This window comes from Poecile atricapillus, chromosome Z (genome assembly GCF_030490865.1).
Source record: "Poecile atricapillus isolate bPoeAtr1 chromosome Z, bPoeAtr1.hap1, whole genome shotgun sequence".
Taxonomy (NCBI): Eukaryota; Metazoa; Chordata; class Aves; order Passeriformes; family Paridae; genus Poecile; species Poecile atricapillus.
Genome location: NC_081289.1, coordinates 52043438 through 52068939, shown reverse-complemented (window position 1 = coordinate 52068939; position 25502 = coordinate 52043438). Strand labels below are relative to the sequence as shown.

Genomic DNA, 25502 nt, shown 5'->3' with positions numbered 1-25502 from the left:
CTGTATTTCCAAATATGCTATGTCCATAAAAATAAATAATAAATAAGAACTATAGTAAAGTGGTCATGTAAGTTTCATTTCTATCTGCTCTGCTCTGGGGAGACCCCACCTAGAGTACTGTGGCCAGCTCTGGGGTCCTCAGCACAGGATGGACAGGAAGCTGTTGGAGCGAGTCCAGAGGAGGCCACAAAGGATTAGAAGGATGGAGCACATCTCCCTATGAAGAAAGGTTTAGAGAATTGGAATTGTTCAGCCTGGAGAAGAGATGGCTCTGGGGAAATCTTAAAGCAGCCTTCCAGTACCTAAAGGGGGACTCTAGTAGAGCTGGAGAGGAACTTTTTACAAGGGCATGTAATGACAGGATAAGGGGGAATGGCTTTAAACTGAAAGAGAGTAAGTTTAGATCAGATATTAAGAAGAAACACTGTGAGGATAGCCAGACACTGGAACAGGTTGCATAGAGAAGCTGGGGATGCCACATCCCTGGCAGTGTTCAAGGCCAGGTTAAATGCAGCTTCCAGGTTTGCTGGAAAGTGTCCCTGCCTGTGGCAGGGAGTTTGGAATCCAGTGATCTTTAAGATCTCTTCCAACACAAATCATTCTATGATTCTATGACATCCTACATTGCAATATGTACTTAACAACACAAATCTTGCACAGGACTCCTCATAAGAACTTCATTGTGTCCATTATACACATGTATTTTGCATTTGTTTTTTCAAATGTCTTGTTTAAAATTTTGCAATTTAAAGGGCAGTCTGAAACAAAACCAAGCAGGAAAAGACTACTCTGAATGGCTACTCTGTAGAGAAAACCTTTATACAGCATGACTAATTTTATCAAACAATTCAGGTCCAAAAAGGCCTTTGAATCCCCAAGGATCAACTTTGACAAATTTTTTCACCAGATTCTGTCCAGAAATCTTTTTGAAAGCAAAGGACTATATCAAAACATCAGAACTGTTTTGAACTAATGGTGTATTTTGAAACGACTTGAACTTCTGCTTTACTGTCACCAATAAAAAGTATTTACTTAAAAAAACGAAGTGCCTGCAAAAGAAGTAGCTTGTGGTTGATGGCCATTGTACTTCCATGTGTAAACCAGAGTTTGCAAAAAACCTGCATGATTCATGATTATGATAAAATTCTGCAAAACTTCAATAATTTCAAAATTTTTCTTTTAAACTGTTTTTCTAGACAACAGATAAAAACCCACAAAATATATGCAATAATGTTTCCCACAGTCACACAGAAAATATGAACAGCTTATTGGATATGCTTACCTGTATGCCTGTAAGAACGTATGTTATACACACAAAGTAATCCACATTCTCAATTGCAGCCTCTGAAGGTGCAAAGTTGATACAAAGGGAAAAGAACATCATTGAACACTACAGAAGCACAAAAAGCCCTTAAAACTACAGATGAAGACTACTTGTATGCAACTGTGTGCACACACATGCACACTTGAAAATTTACTTTAATGAAGTTATGAATTGCATGAGACACCAGTCTATAATCCCCATAAATCAGTAAAGCACCAAGATATTTCCCAAGTGCATGGTTATAGCACACCCACTGCAAAGAAAACATGCTCTAAGAAATTGAAGGAGTATCCTTAATTTCTGCAATAATAGTATGGTTTCAGATGAATCGTATGGCTTTTAGCTCAGTCTTTCACAGCACTGTAGCTGAGAAATAGCAAGTGATTCATGGTACATTATTGGAAGGGAGCTAGGAGAGTCCACTTTGTAGAGCCACTGAACTCTCATTTTACCATTTGGAGATGAAACATCCATAAACTTTACAGCTACTGGAAATAGAGGGCAATAATTTTCAGGGATAAAATGGATTAGAATAAAAACCTTGAATTTCATGTATCATTTATGTGTTATACAGAGTCTTTCATGGCTACTGCAAATGGTATATCAGGTACTGATTTGTATTTTGCCAGCTCCTGAAGACAGAAAGGGCCAGTTGCTACTGGCTTTGTGCACATTTTGTGGAGAACTTGCTAGTCCCTGACATTCAGGAACAGAAACTCTCATGAGTTCCTGTTCTCAGCTTCACCAATGTCCCGTATACATAGGTATTTCAGTAATGACACAATGAATACAAATTATGGGACACAAAACTACTATTGCACCTAATGCAAGGAAGTAACAGTACTTCCTAGGCAACGTCTTTAATTCACAACACTGTAGCTAAGTAATAACCTTCCTGAGCCCCTTAAAAATGCTTTGAGGCTGCAATAAGCAATTCCCAGCCTGACAAAAGATAAGCGCTTTACAGTTTCACTTTGTATGTTTTGAGAAAACAGTTTTTATTATACTGCTTCCCTCCACATATTTGATTTTATTTATAGTTTTGATTAACACTTACCCTGGCATTTTGCCACAGCCCAAAGTAACAAAATGTGACTGCATTTAGAAAGAGAGCTGAGTGGTTGTATCATCATTAGGAGAAGGTAGCACACTTAGCAGATCTACTGTACTTCTAGAAATGTCTCACATGTTTACACTGTGTTTAACTCTGTGTTAACCAGGCAAATTTATCATTGCCATCAAAACTATGTGGTCCCTAAACTCCCCTCCTCTCCCAAGTCAGCGTTTCATACAGACTTACGCAGTCCTCATCCTCATCTCACTGCTCATCACGGTAGCTGCACCTGTGCGAGATAATGTCCTCCAGCCAGCTAAATAAGCAGTGCTGACACCTTCCCCTGAGGACCTCCTAGTCTGCAGCCAGGCTCCTACTGCAAGCTGCTGGCAGGGCTTGCACAGAGATGTTCATCTCCCAGCTGCCCTGGCCTTGCTTGGAAGTCCCACCCTAACTACATCTGGCCAACCTGTGCGCCGTGCCAAGTGGCTTCAGGTTGGAGTGGTAATTGTGGCAGGAGTTGGCCTGATGTGTGATGTTTGTCTCAAGGTGGATTTTCAACAGCTGCTTGAGTTGTGCTGTCAGGAACTGCAGGAGACAGTTTGCGTTTTATTAAAAGGAATATACTAGACCTAAATATATATACTAGACCTAAACACTTAAATATCTCACAAAACCTTTTATTTTTGCCAGTTTCCTATAGCATTCCTATAGCAATTATGTTTTAGATTTTTTGCAAATATTTGAAATGCAAAATGACTATGAATTTATTTTAACTGGCAATATAATCTGTAGTTATCCATGTTTCCATAACACGTGGCGACATAGTCCACTCAGAGCTATTTTTTTGGCTTATTGGAAACAACTTGTCAACATTAATGCTGAGGTTTTTTCCTGAGGTTGTTGAGAGAGAGAAATTTATTCTGAAAGGAAGCGAGCAAGAAGGAAGGGAAACAGATTGGCTTTACAGCATTATGTTAACAAATGCCATCGGATTACTGGCTGGCATTTAATGAACCCTTTCACAGAGAAACCTGTAGTGCTGTGAGAGTTTTGCCACAAACTATGAATGTCATTATGGGTACACATGCATGAAATCCATCAGGAAACAAGTTTCAAGGATGTAGAGTAGGAAAGGAAAAAAGAAGGCAAGTTCTATATCTATTATCCACTGCCCATAGTAAAACATACATTATTCATTTTATATGTAAATATCATATATATAACGTACTGTTTGGTAGATTTCTAATGACCGTTTCTTTTCTTTTATTAAGGAGTAGTTAACAGGTTTCTTATTACAGTTATTGCTTTCTACAGCATGTTCAGACTCATCCCACTCAAGCAATTTGTACCAATAGGACAGATGTCTTTGGCTTTCCAGAGAGTATTAACAAAGACAATTTGTCAATAGGATTTGACTCTCCCTTAAGGCTGCTTTGCATGTCACTGAAGACAGAAGGAGCATCTGTGTTGCTAAGCCAACTGCCCAGATCTTCTTCCTGAGCACAGGAATACCCTAGCTCCATCAGGCTATTCAGATCAAGAAGCACAGTTTGCTGAGACAGAACAATGGTGCTGGGCTACCCAAGACCAGCAAAACAGAGTAGCTCTCCTACAGGGGTCACTGATCAGACTGCTGCCATTTCAACAGGTGCTCTGTGCACAACACAGCAACATCTCCCGAGCAGTGCAGAGGTGGCCATGCCTTCACTCCCTTCTACAAAGCATTAATACCTGTGCAAAATATAGTTAAGCATAGTGACTGCAGCTCCTAAGGAACTGGACCTGAAATTCAATGGAGAGATCAAGAATAGTGCCTCTGGCTTTAACTTATCCTTCCTCCTAACAATTAAGGGGGAGGTAGGGGGAGGGCAGGGAGGAAGGAACATAATCAAGCTGTAATTATGATGCTTTGGAGCTTAAGTTTTACTATATGTTTGTAGAGCCATGAATTCTTACCAGCTGCAAGGTAAGGCTGAGGTACCATGTAGATCTCAGAAAGTCCCAAAGAGTCCCTCTGACCAGAGTGCATCAGAGGCTCTGCACTCCCATCCTCCCACAAAAGATATCCATCAGTGCAGCAGCAGCAAATTGTAAATTGTTACTTACTTCATACTGGAAGTGGCCCTACTACACCCAAAACTGCTTCTCCAGAAGAGTGTCTGCACCACCAGCTGTCTTCTCTGAGCGTCCTGCGGCTGTAATGCAGCTGTAAAAGGTGACCCTGGCTTTCTGTGATCCTTGCTAACAGATGGGACAAGTCAGCATGCCCACGGAGCACAACAGCCTTATTCCTGTCCCCTGCCCCTTGGTCACCCTCAACAGAGCAGAGTTGCAGTTATTTTCTTTTGAATAGTAACCTACTGAGATAGCATGTTATATATTCTGAAAACTATATTAACTTTAGCATTTCCCCCTTTATAAACAAAAAAAAATATATAGTTTAATATTTAAATATAATTATTGTAGGGTTTCAACAACAAAGGTAAATGCAGACCCTACTGATCTCCAGGTTGTTGTTGTTGTTGTTTTCCCCACAATCACAAAAATTAAGATTTTAATTTCTTCACTAATAAACAATTCTTCCCCATGAGGTGTTATTTGACATGGAAAGTATTTAGCTGCAATATTATTGACTCTGCCACTAGCTGTGAGCAGCACCATTTTAAGACTAATCAATGTTCTGCTGAAACCCCAGGATTTTAATATCAAATCTTAATTAGGATTATGCCACAGCAATTCTTGGGGAAGTCTTTTCTTTTATGGCCAGTTTTTGTGAAGTGATACTTATTCAAATTATCTAACTGCTAAATGCTTTTTTAGCAGAAATTTAGTACGTTTTTCCTTACAATTAGTAAGGCAGTCAAAATATTTCATTTTGCAGAGTACTGACAGATATTTGAGAGAAAACAAAGCACATCAGGGGATAGGTTGTGCAAGATGGAAGGACAGAATATATTAATTGTATTGCAAACTGTCAGTTGTTTAGGTACCAAATTCAAGTGTAGGACATGCTTCAAATATTTCCTTAACAAAGCTAACAAAATAACAGTGGTGATGATGTGCTATGAACAAGGCTGTTTCAGCATATACCTACAGTTAGACAGACTAGGAGAGGATGTTCCTTAATTTTCATTCTTTTTCTCAATTATATACCCCTCAGCAAGAATAAGAGAAAGATTTCTTTTCTCCTAGTCCTTTGAAAGAACAAGGAACATTACAGAAAGTTTGCATCAGCAAAACTGTTGCAGAGCAGTGCTATTCATGATTTAATTGAATTTTTAAATATTCCAGATGTGTCACTAAGTGACAGCAACACATTCCACCCAATTTAGCACTTCATTTGGTTAGCCATGAATTTTTTAAGATATGTTTCATAAAAAAATAGCATAGATTTGCACATCAGGTGCAATGACCCTTTCCGAAACCATAATTTGTTCCAACCCAAATGACTGATATGTGGTCAGGTATAAATAAACAGGTGAACACAGTTGCATTTTATTTAATTTTAATACCAAGTGTCAAAATATAAATTGCCATCACAGTAACATGGAATCAACCCTGAATTAGGTGCCGCTTCTCTTACTGCTTGCTCTTTGCCATTTTCTCTGTATCCTGGTATTTATGATGCTAGTCTTCAGCATGATCCTTGCAAATTAATAAGAAAATGCTTCATATCTTTTGATTTCCAAAACAGTCAGGCTTTGAGCAAAGCAACATTGGGGGGAACCTTTGTGGTTTTGTTTTCTTTGTATTTATCACCTATAGAGAAATAAAAGCATTCCAGAACTTACAGATTAACTTCAAAATGAGTTAAGGTGAAAGCTAAAGTGAGATATCAGAATGACTCCAATACAAAAAAATCACATTCTTTATTTTAAAAGTTTGGGGAGAAAATAAAGAGTAAATAACAACATTAAAATATGGGAATCTACCTAAAACCAAGTACCTTTATCAGCTGTCACTTAGGATTTTCTCCTAAGGCACAACCTTGCCCATGGAATCAAGACATTTGTATTGCAACAGCCCACCCCAAGCACTGCCTTTCAGGATCTATTCCCCCCTTCCTACCTATCTTCTCCTGAAAGAAGGATGCCTACCCATATCTGACAGGCACAAAGCTTGTGGTTTAAATTGAAAAACAATATTGTTTCCAAATATGTCTTAAATGCCTATTTATTCTCTTGTAGTTAGGGGAGTTTCATGACAATGCAGCCTTGGATTAGCTACTTGCTGACTGAAAAAGCTCATGCAGATCCTTTTGCTTATGAGAGAGGGACTGACACAAACAGCCTCTGAGTTCTTGCTTGTCTCACCCAGGTGTACCCCTAGTCTCATGGAAGCAGGTTGAACTGCATCTACAAGTACACATGGTAAAATCTGGCAATGTGTTTCAATGTGTCTCCTTAAACACTAGTTAATTATCACCTTTAACTTACTTATTTCAGAGGACATAATGTGACACATTATTACCTGGATGTCAAGTTGGCACCATCCTGCCTCCACAACTATACCTACACACATATGCTGCAAAGCTGGGGGGTAGGTGAACAGAAAAAACATAAACCAAGATATCTGCAACCTGTAGAAACCTCTTGCAATAAGTCACACTATTCTCACCACTTTGAAACATAGCATATCCAAAAATGTAGACTTAGATTCTTAAGCGTGAAAAAGGTGATAATTGTTCACTGCAGAAATATTCTTAAATAACCTTGTCACACCAGAAATACTCTTGTGTAATCAAAGTTCTGGATAGGAGATCCCAGGCAGATTGCACTGACTCCACCACATGCTCCTAGGACAAATCACAACCCTTGTATACTCCACTTTCTCCTCTACAAAACCAGTAGGGAAACTTCTTTTTAACCCATCTTTGTGATATCTGCTTAGACTTCAAGATCTTCAAAACAGAATGCTTTATCAAATATTTTGTTTAGTGTAAAGGACTTTGAATTTCTGTCAGTGCATTTAGAAGCCTCTATAATATAGATAATAAATCTACTAACCATGTCACTGCCTACAGTATTAAAAAAAAAATCAAGGATTTGGACAGATTACTTTCTATCTCACCAAAATCAAATAAGCATGTAGAAAATAACGAGGTCTGCAAATATTTCAAATGCTTGATAATTTAGTTTTAATATCAAGATAGTAAGTCTTCCTCCTGCAGGAAGAAAACAGACTTTAAATATATTTCAGAAGTCAGATGCAACTTGATCTAGGCATTCGTGCTTCAGAGTTATAAAGCAGCCAGAGAAGGTCCCTGTGCTACACAAGGTTTGCATTTTTTGGTCATTAGACCAAAGATGCAGTATCAGGCTGAGCCAAGGACACAATTTAGCCTTATTGCTAAAGAAAGTATTCCTCTGTACTTGACATGTAGGAGACCCTGCATCCTTCCTCAGTTCACTTCAAGTTTCATATTTTACCTTGGAAACAGCAATAGAAGTCAAATTTTCAGAAGGAATCCAAGACTTGCATGCACATCTTTGAGCTATCTGACTTTCAGGAGCTGACGCCTTGCTGGTTTAGACAGATCTGAAGGACTGGCAGACCAGCAGGTCTCCAAGGACCACTTGTGGCAAGAGAAGAATGATCAGGCAGCCTCACAGGGCCAGAATCCATGCTGCAGCTGCATCTGTACTTGGTTATCACTAACAGCCATCATTTATGATTGTCTGGGATCAGTGAAAGGCAGCTCATCAGGGCTAGATACATACAGGGCCCTAAGAGTATACTACAGAAAAATTGCCTTGTGTAAGTGTCTAAGCTGACTGCCCCAGAAACTGAGGCATAACACTGTGCCATTCACCTGCTACTGTACGCAGAGGCTCCTTTTTCGAAGGGGGAAGATGATCGAAGTGTTATAGCTAGGTATTGATAAGGGAAGCTTATTTAATTTCCAGACACCTGCCCTCCAGAGTGAAATGTAGAGGCATGAATTAGTCCTTTAAGCTTCCTATACAAAATCTGGGACTTTTAGGAACCCAAGATAGTTTCAGGAGAAACTTTGAGTAAAAATGTATGCATTAAATCCCAAACTTTGCAAGGAAAACACAAGATTTTTCAATTCAAGAATGAAAATCCTAAGGAAGTTGTTGGCCTAGAATTCTAAGATATGCAGTTCAAGAACAGAGCAGGGACTGCCCAGGGAAGGTCTGGCTTTTGTTAATTTCTCTGAAGGGAATCAATTTAATTATCATTAATATGCCTTTTCAAACCAGAAACTATCTTGTACAAGGCACTCTTTAACTTGAAATTACGACTGAATTAAGCTAGAAAGAGCGACAGAATAACATTACTGTAGTGTATGGCCTAAGTACCCAAGTCCTGAATTATCTTATCCACCTTAAAGATTATTAGCAGACTTCTTAAGAAGTCTCACACAAGGAATTAGGACTTTCAAAGAAGTTTTTTATTCAGAAGAGTACAGACTCACTCTTCATTTGTGCTCTAAAAAGTAGCTGAGCCAGAGATAGAGAACTAAAACACCTTCACTGCCAAACACTGGTAACATTTGGTCCTGCTTCCTAGAAGAGGTAAGGTATAGAACTGAATTCCTTTTCCTAGCCTTCACAGCACACACAGGGCAGAAGAATGAATCCAGCATTTATCCCTTACTGGCTAAATTGTCCTAGGAACCACTGGACAGTTATATAAATGCATAGATTTCTTTTTCTCTGGTTTGGAAAGCAAGAAGCAACTAGAGCAGATCTGATTGACTGAATCCATGAGAAGACTTGACAAAAACAAATGGGTTAGTTTGTATTTCTCATTTGGTTTTAATAATGAATCAGGCACTAAAGTACTAGGTCTTGCTAAGAGTTGTCATGTTTGATAGGTACCAAAGCAAAAGTATATGCTTAAAGAGTTGCACACAAGCACAAAGATTACTTTTTGAAAACTTGTATTTTAATATCTAAAGGTGCATGTAAAAGAAAAGTAATAAAGTCAGAACTGTCCCATAGCTGCAGCCATTTCTGAAACTCCAGAAATAACTCTGCGTGCCAGTTCTCAGATAAAAATTGATTAATTAGCAAGACTTCCTGATCTCAGTTAATTTTCAATAAAACCTAGGTGATTGCAAAGTAGTTTGATATTGTTTGTTACAGAAGGTATGGCCTTGATCCCGCAAAACCCCAGAATTCCAAAGGAAAATAAGTATTGGCTATAAAGACAAAAGTGAAGCTTCATGATGAATATTAAGCTAAGCATACGATGATCTGACTGCTTCTGCATAAAACTCTGTTTTCTTTAAGCAAGGGGAAAAGTTCCTAATGAACAGAAAGAATGTTTTGCATGTGGCTGGGAACAAGAAATCAACTCTGAAAATGTAATAAGGAAAATACAACAAAACACAAAACAATCTCTGAAACCTCAAACCCTCAGTATTTAGTATTTTCTAAGTGTCCCCTTAACAGAAGATGTCAAACCACTTGTTTTCACACTTTGTTTCTTATCCACCAAAGCTCAGTTTTTAAACAAAAATTGTTTAAAATTTAGGATGAAAGTTAATTTCTAATTTTAAATACTTTCTATCATGACCACTCCTAGAAATTCTCTTTTTTTTTTTTACCCCAGTAGTATCACTAACACAACAAAAAGGTAACACCTTCTATAAAATACTACTCTTTGTAAACCAAAACATTTCCTCACTTTTTTTTTTTTGCATAAAGAATTAAGAAAAAAGGTCCAAACAATATTGAAATATGTATAAACTATTCAGTTATAATCAGAGAGCTACATTCTGACTTTAACCTGTTAAATCAATCTCTCCCACCCAAACAGGATAGATTATGAAGCAATAAAACCTCGCCAATAGGTTTACACACCTATAGCTGATAACAACTTGTACATTAAATAGTAATATATTTATCAGCAAGATTTCCTGAATAATCATAGCTAATACTTTAACATAATTTCTGCTAACATGATCTTCAACTTATCGCATTATATTCAGATTGGTACTTTACACATAAGTGCATTGCAGACTCTTATGAAAGTTACTTCACTGAAACATGTATTGTGTTGTACTTGATAGCAACTATTTCATTATCATTGAAAAAAAGCAATCTCTTCCATACACCTTTTTTCTCTAGTTAATATTCATCATGAGCATCTCCTTAACTTCATATACTTTATTATTATTACTTTAGTTAGTCACCTGACCGATATTTGGTACAGTATAATGCATCATGCATGATAAACATGATTAAAACACCATTCACTTGACTTAAAGACTGTGATTTAAAAGATGAGCTCAGGACTCAGGATGGTTAATTATGTACTTAATGAGCAGGAACTGCATCTGGTTTCAGACATAGAAACTTTCACTACGGTAGGAATCAGAAATATGTTTGCTTTATCTTATTGGGTTTTTTTTCTTCACACCTTCAACACCCCAGGTTCTAGGATGATAAATTTATAGAAGTTTATAAATAAATAAAATTATATAGAGCAAGTGGCCCCTCAAGAAATTAAATTAATATACGGACTTATTTCCTACAGATTTCTGTCTTATAGTTGACAGGAGCACTGGCTGAAGTATCATTTATGGAGAATTTTAATTGCTTACACTCCTGTCATGCATACTCTCTGGTTCCAAAAGTATTTGGCAGAAAGCATGGCTTCTTGCCCACTGCAGCACCATTGGAGAAAACCTGCAGGATCGCTACTTTTACCTGGATGTTTGTAAAACTTTAGGAAGAGGTTATATTTGGGATCATTCTCCTCTATCCTATCTGGCTAAAATGAGCCAAAGCAGGGGGGACAGGCAAACAGTGACTCATACACACTCCCTTCCATTAAGAAACTTTAAAAACCATACAGACCAACCTGCTGAAAGCTATCCCAAAAGGATATAGAAGTGGGCTAAAAGCCCTCAGTTTTTAAGGCAGAGACCTCATGACAGTGTTTTACACCATGTGCTCTCATTTCAGTCATCATGTTTACATCTTGCACAAGATTTCCTCCCGCCCTTCCTTGCCATGCAAAAGACCCTTCAGTAACAAAAGGGGGTAAAACTCTGGTGAAACCAGTGCTGTGAGGGCCAATGCCCAAAAGATTATTTGCTCTTTCCCGTTCACACTGTCATTTCTAGCAATGTCACATAAGACATATTCAGCTTCCATATTGTCTTACAAAGAACATTGTGCCCAGGAACTGTTATTGACTCCTTCTCTTTTTATTTGAAGTTTTTAGAAAGAAAAGGCACTAGGAAGTTTGCTTGAAAGAGAACTTTTTCAAGGATTACAAGGAACTGTGGAAACAAGATATAAGATCATATATTACACTTGCACACACACTGAGCAAATGCTAAATCCTCAAAGAGCCAAACAGAAGGAATCCTTGCTCTGAGACCATTTCCCCTCTGCTCCTTACCACCCCAGTGTTCTCAAAGTTTACACGAAATAACAGATTAACTGGTTGAGCAATTACCAAAGGTTGCTCAAATTATGTCATAAATTCATCTGTCCGGGTCCAGCAAAGGTTTATGACACCTGGCAGAGCCCATTCCTGGTACTAAAACCCCAGCAACAATAACGAAAAAGTAATCTGATCAACAAGCGAGGCTCCCACCGCTCTCCCCGCAGACCCTTCCAGAGCTACTTGGTGCCCGGTGCTCGGTTCCCTTCTCCGCGGAGCTCCTCGCCCGCCGCTGCCCAGCCCGGCCCGCTGCCCCCGCCCGCACGCGTCCCGCCGCACCGGGGCTCCCACCTGAAGAAAAGTTTGGAGAAGATGTTCGCCTTCTCCAGGGGAGACCTCTGCATGGTGAGGTGAGCTGAGGTGAGCTGAGATGAGCGGGGAACCCGAGGCAGCCGCTAATCGCTAACGCCTCGCTCGCCCACTCCGCTCCTGCGGCTCTCCCACCTTATCCGCCCGGCCGCTCTGATGTCACCGTCCGCCTCCTGCCCCGGCCCCTCTCCCCGCCTCTGCTTTGCCCCGGTTCAAAGGCGGGCGGGCCGGGGCCCCAGCCCGTGCGCTGCCGCTGCCGCCGCCGCTCCTCCCCCGCCTCCCCTCCGCGCCCGGCACCGCGCACCGGGCGCGCCCCGCCGCTCCCCCCGCAGCCTCTCCTCCCCAGCGGCGCTCGCCCAGCCCGTTACCTCCACCTGCCGACTCAGCTTCCCGAGGCACCCCGCCCCGGCTTCCCGACCTCCCCCCAGCACTAAACCCCTCTTCTGACCAAGCGCCGAGGTGGGGAGACCACCCCTCCAGATGGACCTTCTGCCCTCGGACCAGGGCAGCGGGGCAGCACAGCAGCGAGGACAGCCCCGTCGGGGCGTGGACACCCCCTCGCCGTGCCGAGCAGCTCCTCACCGCAGAGCCCGTCCCAGTACACAGGGCGCCTGCTTGCAGCCCCCTGAGACCCGCGGGAGCCGAGCCCGGCTTTAGCGGCGTTTGGCCTCGGTGGCTTCCCAGGGCCAGAAGCCCCCGAGCAGCGGCCCTACGCCTGTGCGCGGTCCCGCGGGCGAGCGTAGCGGCACACGGGCTTAAGGCAGAGGGCGAGCGTAGCGGCACACGGGCTTAAGGCAGAGGGCGGGCGGGCAGCCCAGGGAAGGGTGCGGGCCAAGCGCGATCACAGCCACTTGAAAGAACACTTGCTTCAGTTTTTCGAGTTCTCTGCCAGGCCCGTACCTGAACCGAAAGGAGTGGGAAATGAAGTTGTATCTTCAGTAAGTTTAGCTCAAACACCCATATCTAACACTAAGGCTGTTTCTGAAGCTTTATATGCGTGCCGTACAAACAAAATCACTGCTTTAATGGCGCATAGCAGAAAGCATACTTGAAAGAGACAGAGATTACAAGAATCAAGAAAAAAAGAACATGTGATTTAATTCTATACAGGATTTTATTTGCTGCTTTATTTTGATATTTACACACTCCAGTGTCCTTTCATTTCTGTAACTGAAAAAAATACGGATGGAAAAGTCCAAGCTTTCTTGATTACAGCCGTTGCCCTCTGAACTTGCTCTGTGAAGAAGCGAACGTACTTTTATACGGACTTATAGCTTGCGCTACAATTTAACCAGCTGTTACTCTTTCCAAACTTTGCAGGCACTTTTTATTTCGACGTTTTTCGCTACAACCCGCTGCATTTTAATAAAGGATTCCTCTCTGACTTGGCAGTTCTTCCTCGTAAATTGCCGAACCAACAAGTGCCCTCTTACCCTGCCACCACACCGGGCTCCTTTGTGTCTCAGACCTCCCTCGAATCCTTCCCGATTCTACTTCATTAATGACAAAACCAGTAAGAATCTCGGGGCAGGCAGGACTCCAGGAAACTGTCCGCATTTTATCATGTCCTCGGACAAAACGGAGAGGCAGGACTAAATCCGCCCGGGCTCCAGGACAGCAGCGCGGAGCCCTTCGGCATCCTGCCACCTAGTGGAGCGGGGCGCCAGCCCATCCCGCATCGCACTCCGCCCCGCCCCGCACCGCGCACCGCACCGCTCCGCACCGGATCCCGCACCCCACACCCCGCACCGCAGCACCCTGCACTGCGCACCGGATCCCGCACCCCGCACCGCACCCTGCACTGCAGCCCGCACCGCACTCCGCACCGGATCCCGCACCCCGCACCGCACCCTGCACTGCAGCCCGCACCGCACCCCGCACCGCATCCTGCACTGCGCACCGGATCCCGCACCGCACCCCGCACTGCGCACCGGATCCCGCACCCCGCACTCCGCACCGCACCCCGCACCGGATCCCGCACCCTGCACTGCACTGCGCCGCGCACCGCACGGTGCACCCTGCACTGCACTGCGCCGCGCACCGCACGGTGCACCCTGCACTGCAGCCCGCACCGCACCCCGCACCGCACCCCGGCAGCCAGGAGAAGGCGGGACCGGCTTCTCTGGGCGCTCGGTGCCGGGCGCCTGGAAGACACCTCCCGGCGCCCCCTGCTGCGGCAGTGCCAGCCCGCCAGCCCCTCCAGAGGCCAGGCAGCTTAAGTAGGAACGCGAATCAGGATTCAGATCCCCTCTCTGCACGAGCCGGGACAAGGCTGGGATCCCACATGCTCCGTCGACCTCTGAGAGAAGTTCTTTGGGTAGGCCCTGACATGTAATCACCTAAATCTACCAATTATTTTTACTTCATTAAAAAAATGATGAAACATTAATTTAAAGACAGAATCAGAGAATCAACTAGGTTGGAAAAGACCTTTGAGATCAACGAGTCAGACTGGAAAGTCACTCTACTAAACAGTACACACTAGCCTGCTACAGGCTCTTCCCCTTCCCAGCCTTTGAAACTCTGGTACAAGTGAATAAAGCAGAAAGTGAGCAGGGGATTTGAAATTTTTTTTCTTTTCTTTTTTTTTTTTTTTTGTAATTTACATTAGAAAGTGAGGTATGTTAGTAATTTGAAACCATTAGTGGATCAGGTCCAAAGTAGTTAAAATGTCAATGGGTAATGAAGTATTCTTCATAACAGTATCTCCCTGTGGCTATTACCATAAGAGCTGATTTGCAAGCACTTGTAGCAAATTTGGGACTAACAAAGACATCCCATCAATCATTGTTGATTATGTAATTTTTGTTACATGAAAAATTCCACGAACTTTCCCTAATTTTGAATATTTCTTCTCTAAACTTAGAATATTTCTATGCCTACTTCCTTAAGTACCAGCTATGGCTATGTTCACCATGGAGTGATGACTCTGTAATCCAATAGTTTTGCAAATAAATCAGATGCTTTTACATACACACATCCCTCAGTCAAAAAACTCCTAAACTCTTGGTTTTGTTTTACATATTTATTGCCATTTTTCTCTCATGTATCCACAAAGTTTCCACTGGTGCATTGTCTTGCTTATTTCAGACTCCTCATCTTCCCGGGGATCTTGAGCATACTCAGCTGACATGAATGTAAAAGTTGTCATTAGCATTACTGTGACTAGGAATAAACGGAATATTTCTATTCTTCTCTAGGGACTGAAATACCACCAACTTAAGTATTACTTATGCATTTCATTTACACAAACTTCTTCACTTTTACAGAAATGCAACTTGATACACTGAGACAACAGCTACTTTATGCTTTAGATGCACCCACATCCACCATCAATCTGACTTTACTCTGAAGAAAACACAGTGAGGCTGAGTTAGCCAGGCACGAGAATGGGAAGATGAATACAGGCTGGTTCCCTGTGCCATCACCATGGTAGTTTTGGCTCCCACTCTCCTGCAGGGGTAACTCAACAAGTAGGTTCAGCAAGAACCAACAGGCTGGACCGTGGGCAGACTGAAGTCACACACCTGGGAAACAGACTGGCTGCTTGGACGCTTCCATGCTCATGGCAGCTTAAAGTGACTTCTGCCCTGGGGACTGTACCTTGACCTCTCTCCTGCCTTTGGGTACCTGTTCCCATTGTGCTCCAAAGCCACCAGACTGCATGTAAGGCTGGTTAAGGCTTCTGAGCTAGCTGAGAACACCACCAGAGTGGTGCATTTTCACTGGGAGGAAGAAAACTCAGTGCTTTGTCATGGTAAGTAATGGTACAAACTTATGGAAAGGGGCAAGGCAGAAAAGGCAGGGCATGAATTTGCTTTAGATGCCATGAAGCCACCAAAGGAGTTTTGCATTACCTTTTCTAGGTACAGCAATACTTTGCGAGTCTGGTGCTTGTTTGTTTGTTTTTTAATCCAGCTGCTGGTTTTCAAGAACAGGAGGTGGTGATGGTGATGGAGAAGATGGTTTAGTAGAGTGGTGGTGATTGTTCAGATTGGGCTTTATGATCTTGGAGGTCTTTTGCAACCATAATGATTCTATGATTCTAAAAAATTAATTCCATTTGGATTTTTGATAAATGTCACTGGACAAAAGGGTAGAAATTTTTAGTAGAAAGAGAAAGCATGATCATATTAAATACAATCTCCTCAGAAAATGAAGCTAAAGAGCTGTCAAAACTAACACTTTAAGTCACTGTTTTTCTCTTGTTGCTTAAAATGAAAAAGTTCTTTGTTCAGTCTCAATTCTGACCTAAAAAAAAAAAACAAAACTGCTGCATTGACCTATCAATGACATTTCCAACTAAACCCTCTATTTTTTCTGAATACTTCAATTAACTGGAAACTATTTTTGTTTTATTAATAATTTTGTTTTGCAATGTCTCATTCAACCTCAAAGAAGTCTGGTCTATTTCCTATATATATATATTTATTTTTTTTAATAAAAGCAAAGAACCTTATCCACAAGTCTGACACTTGTCTTTCTCTCAAGCTTCCCTGTACACTCAGTTGGACCAGTGTTCCTTTCATCATTCCAAGTAATTTCAACAATGGTGGGAAGCCTTATGGCAAATCCTTTTAAAAGAATGGCTTTAATATATGGGTCAGGTATAGCTCCTCATATCTCCTACAAGCAGGGAAAGGAGTCTGGCCACCTTTCCATAGGACAGTGCTTCAATCTACCCTACAGCTGTCAGTTACAAAAAATTGATTACTCTGTCTCAGAGATGCTTACACACATTAAAAAACTACTCAAAACAGTAAGGCAGCAAGAACAAAAGAACTCTGTCAGCTACAGTTTTAAGTATAAGTTATTATTCAGCACAAGCATTCTACCTGATGACTTACAAATATCTACTCCTAGTTGCTGAGGTCCTCACAGTATTCTCTAGTTGTGGAAAAATTAGCAACATCTTGCTTTTCATATTGTTTGTCAGCTTTGGCTTATACTACTATGAATTCCAAAGAGTTTCTCTGTTCCCAGGAAATATATTGAAAACTGAATCTTAACCAAGATAACAGCTGTAGCAGCATTCACCTAAAAAGTAAACTATTCCCAGATATTTACCAGACAAATAGTTTTTGAGTCCACATTCATAATACTTTTAGAATACAGATGGACATGCAGACAGTGCCAGACTGACACTGGATCCATTTTCACAAGCAAAAACTGTATTCCAGTACATTGTCTTAATACTGCTAAAAGTGATTCAGTCAACGCTTCAAGTATTTGCAGATTAAGACTCTTAATCTATGCACACTGAATATTTTTGGCAGAGTTATGTATGCTTCACCAGTGTCTGACTGTTAATTCAATGCATGGTCTCAAAAAACACAGAAAACAGTTTAATATTCCAGAGAAACTAAACAGATCTTTTATGAGGCATTTGTTTTTGTGGCACAACATATGCAGTTGGGAGGTGAAGTACTGTGAAAATACCAGACCTTTCATTCTGGAATAGGTAAAATGGGAAGATCCCATTTTGGTAAGATCTTACATGGAAATCACAAGAGGGAAAACAGTGAAGAATACATCACAGGCTTGATGAAGGAATAGCAGAATAACTGTGTGTTGGTGTTCAGTATGGTGCAACTCATACTGAATTTGCAGAGGTTGATTTTTCAGGCACTAGAGGCACACTTCTTCAAAGCACTTGCACACAATTTTCAACAAAAATTGTAACACCACACTACATGGAACCATCAGACAAAAGTCAGATATGTTCATATGCTGTTATTTGGTCTGTGGAGTTAATAACTAGTACAAGAATACCTTTTTAAACTGGAAAGTATTTTTAAGTCTTTTGTTGGCACACATAAGGGAAACAAAAGCATATTATTTCATTCAGAAGCACATGATTCTGTGACAACCTATTTCTATTTATACCAATGCATCGAAACAAGTAAACTTTTTACTTAAAACTTTTAGACCTACTGAAGTGTCATTTTGATCTGCCTTTCTACATGATCTATCAAAGTACTGACTGAAATCTTGCTGACTAAGTTGATGTCAAATAAAGTCCTAAAGGATCTAGAATTTGAACAGAGGAACTTCAGACTTTGGCTTTGAATACATATGATAATGATACTACTCATTTTTCTAAAAGATTAGAAATTTAGAAATTACTCTGTTAGTAATCCTCATAATATCAACACTTGTGATGGGTGCTAAGTTTGTTCACAGCTTAATCAGAAACAATAATTGTCCTGTCAGATAAGGTATCTGCATTAAAAAAAAAAAAAAAAAAAAAAAAAAAAAGACAACTTTGGACAAATGTTGAAACTAATGGAAAAAACAACAGGTACATTTGCGGTATGGGTAAGTAATGTAGGGTACATTTCTTCACTTTACACTTGATAAAATATGTTCTTTAGAAGTTGCAGTAGAAAATAGTTTTCTGAAAACTTCAGGGTTTGTTTGCTTTCAGTCTAGAACTAGTGAGAGGAGTTAAGAGCCTAAAAATCCAAGTCACACAAGCATGCAAGGTTTATGTTTCCAAAGATAGCTTAAACTTCTTCCTCTTCATACTGTCATGTAATAATCCCAGAACAATGGTATCATTGAGGTTAGAAGGGCAAAAATCCAAGACTGATACCTTCTGTGACTCAATAAAAGGCACACGCCGGCAATCTTAAACAGTTGAGCAACAAAGATTATTGAACTACCTAGAGCATAACAAAAAGTGCTTAATTATTTACAACTGCTTAAAAGAGAAAGAGTTGGAGTTCCTGTCAGAGACTTGAGACTGGGATTGTCTTTACTGGAATGTCACTGCAAAGATCATGCAGTATAAACTCTACCATGTGAATCCATGCAGCACGATGGATCCTTAACCCATTTCTTTTTGAAAGTATGATTAGTTTGGTGGATGCTAATCTTGCCTAAAACAACTCTACATGTGTCCAAATATTTTCTGAACTTAATGGAAAAAGTTGGAAGCAAACCACCATTATTCCAGTTACGAAAGAACTGTAAGACTTGGTCTTTTTTTTCTAGTCTTGAAATAGTCTAACATTGCCTCTGCAATTGCCTCTTCAATAAGGAAGTTGTCTTAATATTCAGAATAAAAAATAAAAATTAAAAGAAAAAAAAAAGGCAAGATAATCACTCCCCCTAAAGTTATCCAAGAATTTTGAACCCACTGTGTGGGTAAAGGAGCAGACAGGACTCCACATGAAGACAAAGGGTGGGGCAGCATACAATCCTCCATTTTCCATGCAGTTCTCTCAGCCCACATCCATCCCATTTCCAGAGGCCATGCTGAGATCCAGGTTAGTAGGTTACAGCCCTGTATTTAGTCAAGCTTCAGAAAACCAATAACTTTTTCAAGTACAAAGGAACAAGGATTGGGTCACTGACTGACATTTTTAAAAAGAGTTTTCTCCCAGCCAAAATGAGAAGCAATCTCTTTTTTTCTTTTTTTCTTTTTTTTTAAATGGCAGATGTCAGCAGAATATAATGAGTTACTAAGTTTAATCAAAAACCTTTCACAGTGGACACAATGAAAAATTTATATGAGGTTAAAAGTTTCTTCTCATGAGATCCTGAAGCTACTTGTGCTAAACCAAACAGGTACAGCTGTATTTTGAATAGTTAGATTTTTGAGGCTAAAAGCAAGATCTCTTGAAATTGTGTAGATTTATGTTAAGATGTGATTTTTTACAAAATAACCTATGACTTCTCTGCAAGAAAAATATTCCTATTACAGGATAAGAATCATGTTAGACAATCACAGCACAGTGGTGTGTGCTATCAGTGACAAAGTAGGCATCAGTCTTGAAGCTGTCCACAGAATTGGTTGATAAAAAAGCATTCCTCCACTTAAAAAGGAATTCCTGAGATGCAAGAAATGATCTTTTAAGATGCCACTTTTTAATAAAAATTGCTAAACTGCCAGATCAGCAAGTTTGATCATCAAGACCAGCCTGCTACTGTTGCAAGTAAACCTGCAGAGCAATTCAATCCTACACACCCCTAGGTAATGCAGACCAAAAAATACTTCCCAAGGCTCTAGGCAAATTAAAGCTTATTGTAAAATACTAGCTATCACTGTTAACATTGCAAAAATAAGTGAGCAAGGAATATAAAGGTATAGAAATTAACTCAGGTCCCTGACTTTTGACTTATTTACTTATAAACCCCCAAACTTTATATACTGATATAATAGCATATATAAAGGAATAAAAAGCTGGTCAACTGAAAGGCTGAAGCACTTTGCAAAGACTTAAAAACTGGTGATGAAGTTCATGTTCCACTGAGTTCTGCCCATGAACTTACCACTATTACAGTGCCATTATCTTCCATGCCTGGTAAGAAACCTATCTGGATGATAATTCTGAGATGAACTTTCTGAGTTTGCTCTGCTAGAGCTATTTGACTTGAAGACAGTCAAGCACCCAGTCATGAACTGCTTTATGGAACCCAAGTTGCAATCCTTTATTTGAACCCTTATCTTTCAAATGAGGGACAATGTGGTATTTTGTTTTGTTTTGTTTCTCTGGGCTTTTTTTGTGAAAGGAAAGGTGTTATTTGATAGAAGAAAAACAAACAAAATCAACCAACAAAACCAAATAAATCACCCTTGTCAAGTGTCTCAGTTTCTTCCCACAGAAAAATGGGAGAATGGATAATCTATTTTATTTTTATTTTTTTTTTGCATGAGAGTAGAGAGACATGGATTCTGAGAGAAAATAAGAAAATACGGAAAAATTTAACAACACTGAGCACTGAAATGATAGACTCAAGCAGTTCTGAAGAGTTATCAGAGAAAGCATTTTCAAATTAGAGTCTAGAATCAAAAAGGCTTTTTTAAAAGTTCAGTTTTATTTTCCTACCCAGGGGTTTCTATAATTAGCTAGCTACAATTAGGACTATTAAGTTGGTCAATGTCTGCCCAATACTTTTACAGCAGAATTTAAAAAGCCAGGTATACACAAAACCAGTTATAACTAACAAACTGAGTTTATTACTTACAAAAGGGAAAATATTTGCAGTTTAATTTCTAACTGCATTTACCACAGATATTAGAATCAGGAATTTAATACTCTAGCCTTACATAGACATCTCCCTTGCTGGCTAACAAAAACTTAATTTACACTTCCCTGTGTCCATGTGAAAGGAAAAATGTGATCTATTCATGCACATTAATGGGTTATAAACTAGTATAACCACTGAGGGAAAGAACTTTCTGTGGGTCTAATTGTAGATAGCACAATGAAAAAAGAGCGGACAACACAAGGTGTAAGTTATGAGATAGAAACTAATAATCAAAATATTTAATTATATTGTACAGAAATAAAATTATTTCTCATCAAATATTTGTTTCAGTCTCATTCATCTTTGCTCAGAACAATGGCATAGAAGTTAGAAGACAATGAAAAAATTATGTATTTGAAATAATATAGAGGAAAGAGAAACAATATCAAGATTTCTGTTTACACTTTTGCACAATACATAAATAATTTATTTGATGCATAGTTAAGCTGTGAAAGTCAAAGACCCACAGCTTTGTTAAGCTTATAAGGACTCAGGACACAAACAGACATGCATGTAGGAAGGGAAATATTTAATGCATTTACAATAATTATTTACTAAAATCTGAAGTGCCTTTTTATTAAGACAACCTCTATTTCTGTGAATTTAGTATCTAGTATATGCAGTTTGTCACAAAACATCTCCTACTATAGCTTTACTTTTTTCACAGACATATCCTTGACAGGACCCTGAATAGGGTTGGCAACCACAGTAGATAGCTCTGTCATATACATTTGGCAGCAGGAGACTAAAGAATTTTTTATCGACACAAATAAAGACAATTTCATTCTGACAGAAATGTAATACAGCTTTAGATGCTTCTTTTAGAGCTGGAAAACAACATCTGAGTACTAGCAAGGAAATGAAATAATATGAACACTTATTCATCTGTTTGCTGTAAAATAATTTCATTTTGGAAATTAGAAGTAAGAGATATTTTCCATTTATTTACTTTATTACCTTGTAAGTTGTTTTCCCTGTTATTGCAGTGCTACCTAAAGGTCAGCTAAATCAGGATTCTAATCACTCTCCTCAAACTGCTTTCATTTTGAAAGTAAGATATGACAAATAAGTGAGACGATCTTTTAGATTGTGAGAAAACCTGTAAGAAGAAGAGTCAGCAGCATGCATTTTAAAGGCTTCTCTTTAAGCTCACCCTGTACCCAAGCTCAGCTACCTTTCTGCTTTTCTCAGTCAAGCAGACCAAACACACTTTTGAAAGAGCAGGTTCACCCAGTTATACCTGGAAGAAGGTGGCCAGGGGTGCATAAGTTAAGTCAGAAAGAGAAGCAGACATTTATGATTTTTTGAAAGACATAGTTAAACAGAGGTGTGGTGAGATTTCTAACTCCCTTCCTTCAGAGATGATTAAGAACACAAATAAAAAGACCAAAACTAGAAAAAAAGTTGAAGGTTGTATTCCCTGAATTCTAGATGCTAAGCTGAGAGTAGAAACACCGAAGGCTAGAAGAAAGGGAGTAACAGAAATAATGGAATTTTATTCTTCAAAGATTAAGATAGGAAAGAAAATGAGAAGAGAATTTTTAAATGGATACCATGCTGAAAAATGCAAATATAACCACTGGTGTGGCTGGCACACCTCATTTTATATATGTATCAATGAAAAAAAAATTGTAAATAGTAAAAGAATCCCAAACACCAAAATGGCAAACAAGATGATTGTCTTGAGATCTGTCACAGGAATTCTGAACAGTGAGCATATGAGGAGTCAGCTTTCCTAAGCAATGAGACCATTCCAGCAACTTACTGTCTAACTACAAATATGCTTACTTTACTACAAATGCCTGGGGAAAAGTTCCCTCTCAAAACAGAGCCTAGAACACCAAGTGCCTACACCCAGCGTAGCACACTGTCTAAATCCAATGAGCCTGAGTTGGTATCTTGTCACAAATAGTCTGCTTGGGCAGACAGGAACAGCAAACAGATTCCATTGCAAAAAGGCAGCCTTTTAAAAAGGAAACACAGAAAGAGTAACCTACCCCTATCTGGACATAGCTGAACCCAAGCAACAGCCTTGTTAACAGAAGGAAAGATGACCTATGGAACAGTGAAGAAGAAATACCCTCCATAACAGAGCTCATGAGAAGGGGTGCTAAAATTTGCTGTGTAGGTATATCAGTTGTTCATATGTGGAGACCAGCTCATTCCCACTTGGGATACCCCCCCCCCCCCATAATTTATTCATGAGAAATTAAATTAAAACTAGTGCAGGTCAGTGCTGCCCCAACAAGAGAGCACCTACTTGGTGATAATTCCCTACCTGATCCATGATTTTTAGGTTTAAAGGATTTTAAAAAAATATCCTTTGTGTTCTTCTAGGAGGTTGGCATTTTTTTTTAATCATTCAGCCTAACCCAAGCCAGGATCCACACCCATCACAGGCTTGCAAAACCCAGAATGCTTCAGATATCATTTATCTAGAAAGAGTCCTTAGATCTTACTTCCTGCAATTAAATATACACATATATGTATATATATATATATATTTAATTGCAGGAATATATATATATGTAAGTGCTAAAAGAATGAAGGTAGAGGACAGTAAACAGCAGCCCAACCAAACCAAGTGGGATGCTCCTTAAGTTTCTGCTGCAACTCAGTAACAGACGAAGCATGTGATCCAAACCCAGCCTGATCAATCAAAAATCTCTTTCTTTGCTTTTTAATCATCTCTGGATCAATTAGATGTACTACTCCCACATGCTATGCTTATGATTAAATTTATTTTCAAACAGCAGTTTCAATGCCATTAACTGAATGCTGCATTACCAAATGCCTTTCCTTATACTTAATCCACTGTTCTCATTATACTTCTGTCATTGCTGTTTTGATCATTAACTGTATCACTAGAAGTGGCTTAATAATTACTCATTGCTTCCAGAAGCCTTAGTATAAAATTCTTCCTGATTCTTCAGGTTTTCTGGGAAAAAAAAAAAATTATGCCATTACCTCTTTAAAACTTTTAACACTATTTCAAAACCAGCTGCAGTTTTTTAACAGTCTTCGAAAAGTATTGTAACAAGTACAGCAGTGAGTGTAACAGTTCAATATGACAATTGGATGTTCATAACACAATCATTACAAGAATTCACCTGTAATAAAAAAAAAGCAGTCCTTCCCAGAAGTCCTCCCAAATAACAGTGTAATGAAACATGCTACTACTGTTTTGCAGAAAAACTCCCCAAACCAAGATCTGTATTTACCATCTTATGCTCAAATTTAACACTGTTCCTCAGGAGCTGCTGGTAAACATATTAGACAGGTTCCCACGCTGTGAACTTCTTCCTCCATGACTCTAAATTTCAGAGACATCTAGACAAAAAGAATTCATACAGGAATTAAAGCTATGTGCCTCTGCGTGAAAAAGGCCACTTGAAAAAGACAAGGCAGAAGATTTCCTGTTGGCAGTATTCAAATAAACTAAGTTATGTCAGCAAAAAACTACAATCAAGAAAATCTTCCTCAATCCAAAAAGATTGTTTATTGCTTTTTCTCAAGTAAAAATGAAAAGTCTGAAATGAGACAGTATGGCTACTACAAGCATTCATACTCAAAACCATCTAGGAACTATTACTTCAGAGGGATCCTGCCCTTCAGGCACACCACATCAAACCTTGCTCTTACCGTGACACCGTATTCACTGCACCACCTTCTGCCTCACAGACCTGGAGAACACTTGAAAGCAAATATCTTAGTACCAATTCAGGTAAGATTTGACAGATCTGAAGAGGCATACAAGATGTGGGGTTGCAATGCCTTTCTGTGGGATTATACATTCTCAATACCTACTCGTATGCACTATGCCCCTGAATCGTCTGGGGCTCTGGCCAGATAATTGCCCAACACAACATGATGTGAGTCTCTGCTGTTGACTGTGAGACTCTTTTCCACACAGTGACTCACAGCTTTGTAACCTCAAAAGTGCAACATTAGAACGTGTTGCAAAATGATCAGCGGTGTAATGGGCAGGTAAAACAAGACTGTTTTGCTACTGCATACAAGAGGCTGGAATAGTAAGTAGATGTTAAACCCAAGTCATCTTTATGTAGCAAAAGTAGAAACAATGCAAGCAGGAGAAAAGAAAATAAATTATTCTAAATTATTCGACAGCACAGACAACCTTAACATTGCTTACAAATTTAATCAAGAACTCTAATTCCTTTTTTCCAGGCTAATGCTCTTCAAGCTAAAATATGCTTTAAAAGTCACATTAATTCCTTAAAAAAGTAGTTTCTTTCAACAAACACTGTGGTCTACATATTTATTTGTACATACTCATGCTGTTTAGGTGAGACTATGTAGGTAGGTGAGACTTAGATGAGGTTTATCCTG

General features: G+C 39.7%; 1 protein-coding gene across 1 annotated transcript in view; it reads right to left on the bottom strand.

The window, feature by feature from the left end:
* Nucleotides 1-12272, bottom strand: part of LOC131573836 (cystic fibrosis transmembrane conductance regulator-like) — an 88311-nt gene extending 76039 nt beyond the window's left edge. The window contains exon 1 of the mRNA XM_058828120.1: nt 12099-12272. Coding sequence (XP_058684103.1) covers nt 12099-12151 — 53 coding nt within the window. The 5' untranslated portion in view covers nt 12152-12272. The remainder of the gene's footprint in view (nt 1-12098) is intronic.
* Between the last annotated feature and the right edge of the window lie 13230 nt (nt 12273-25502).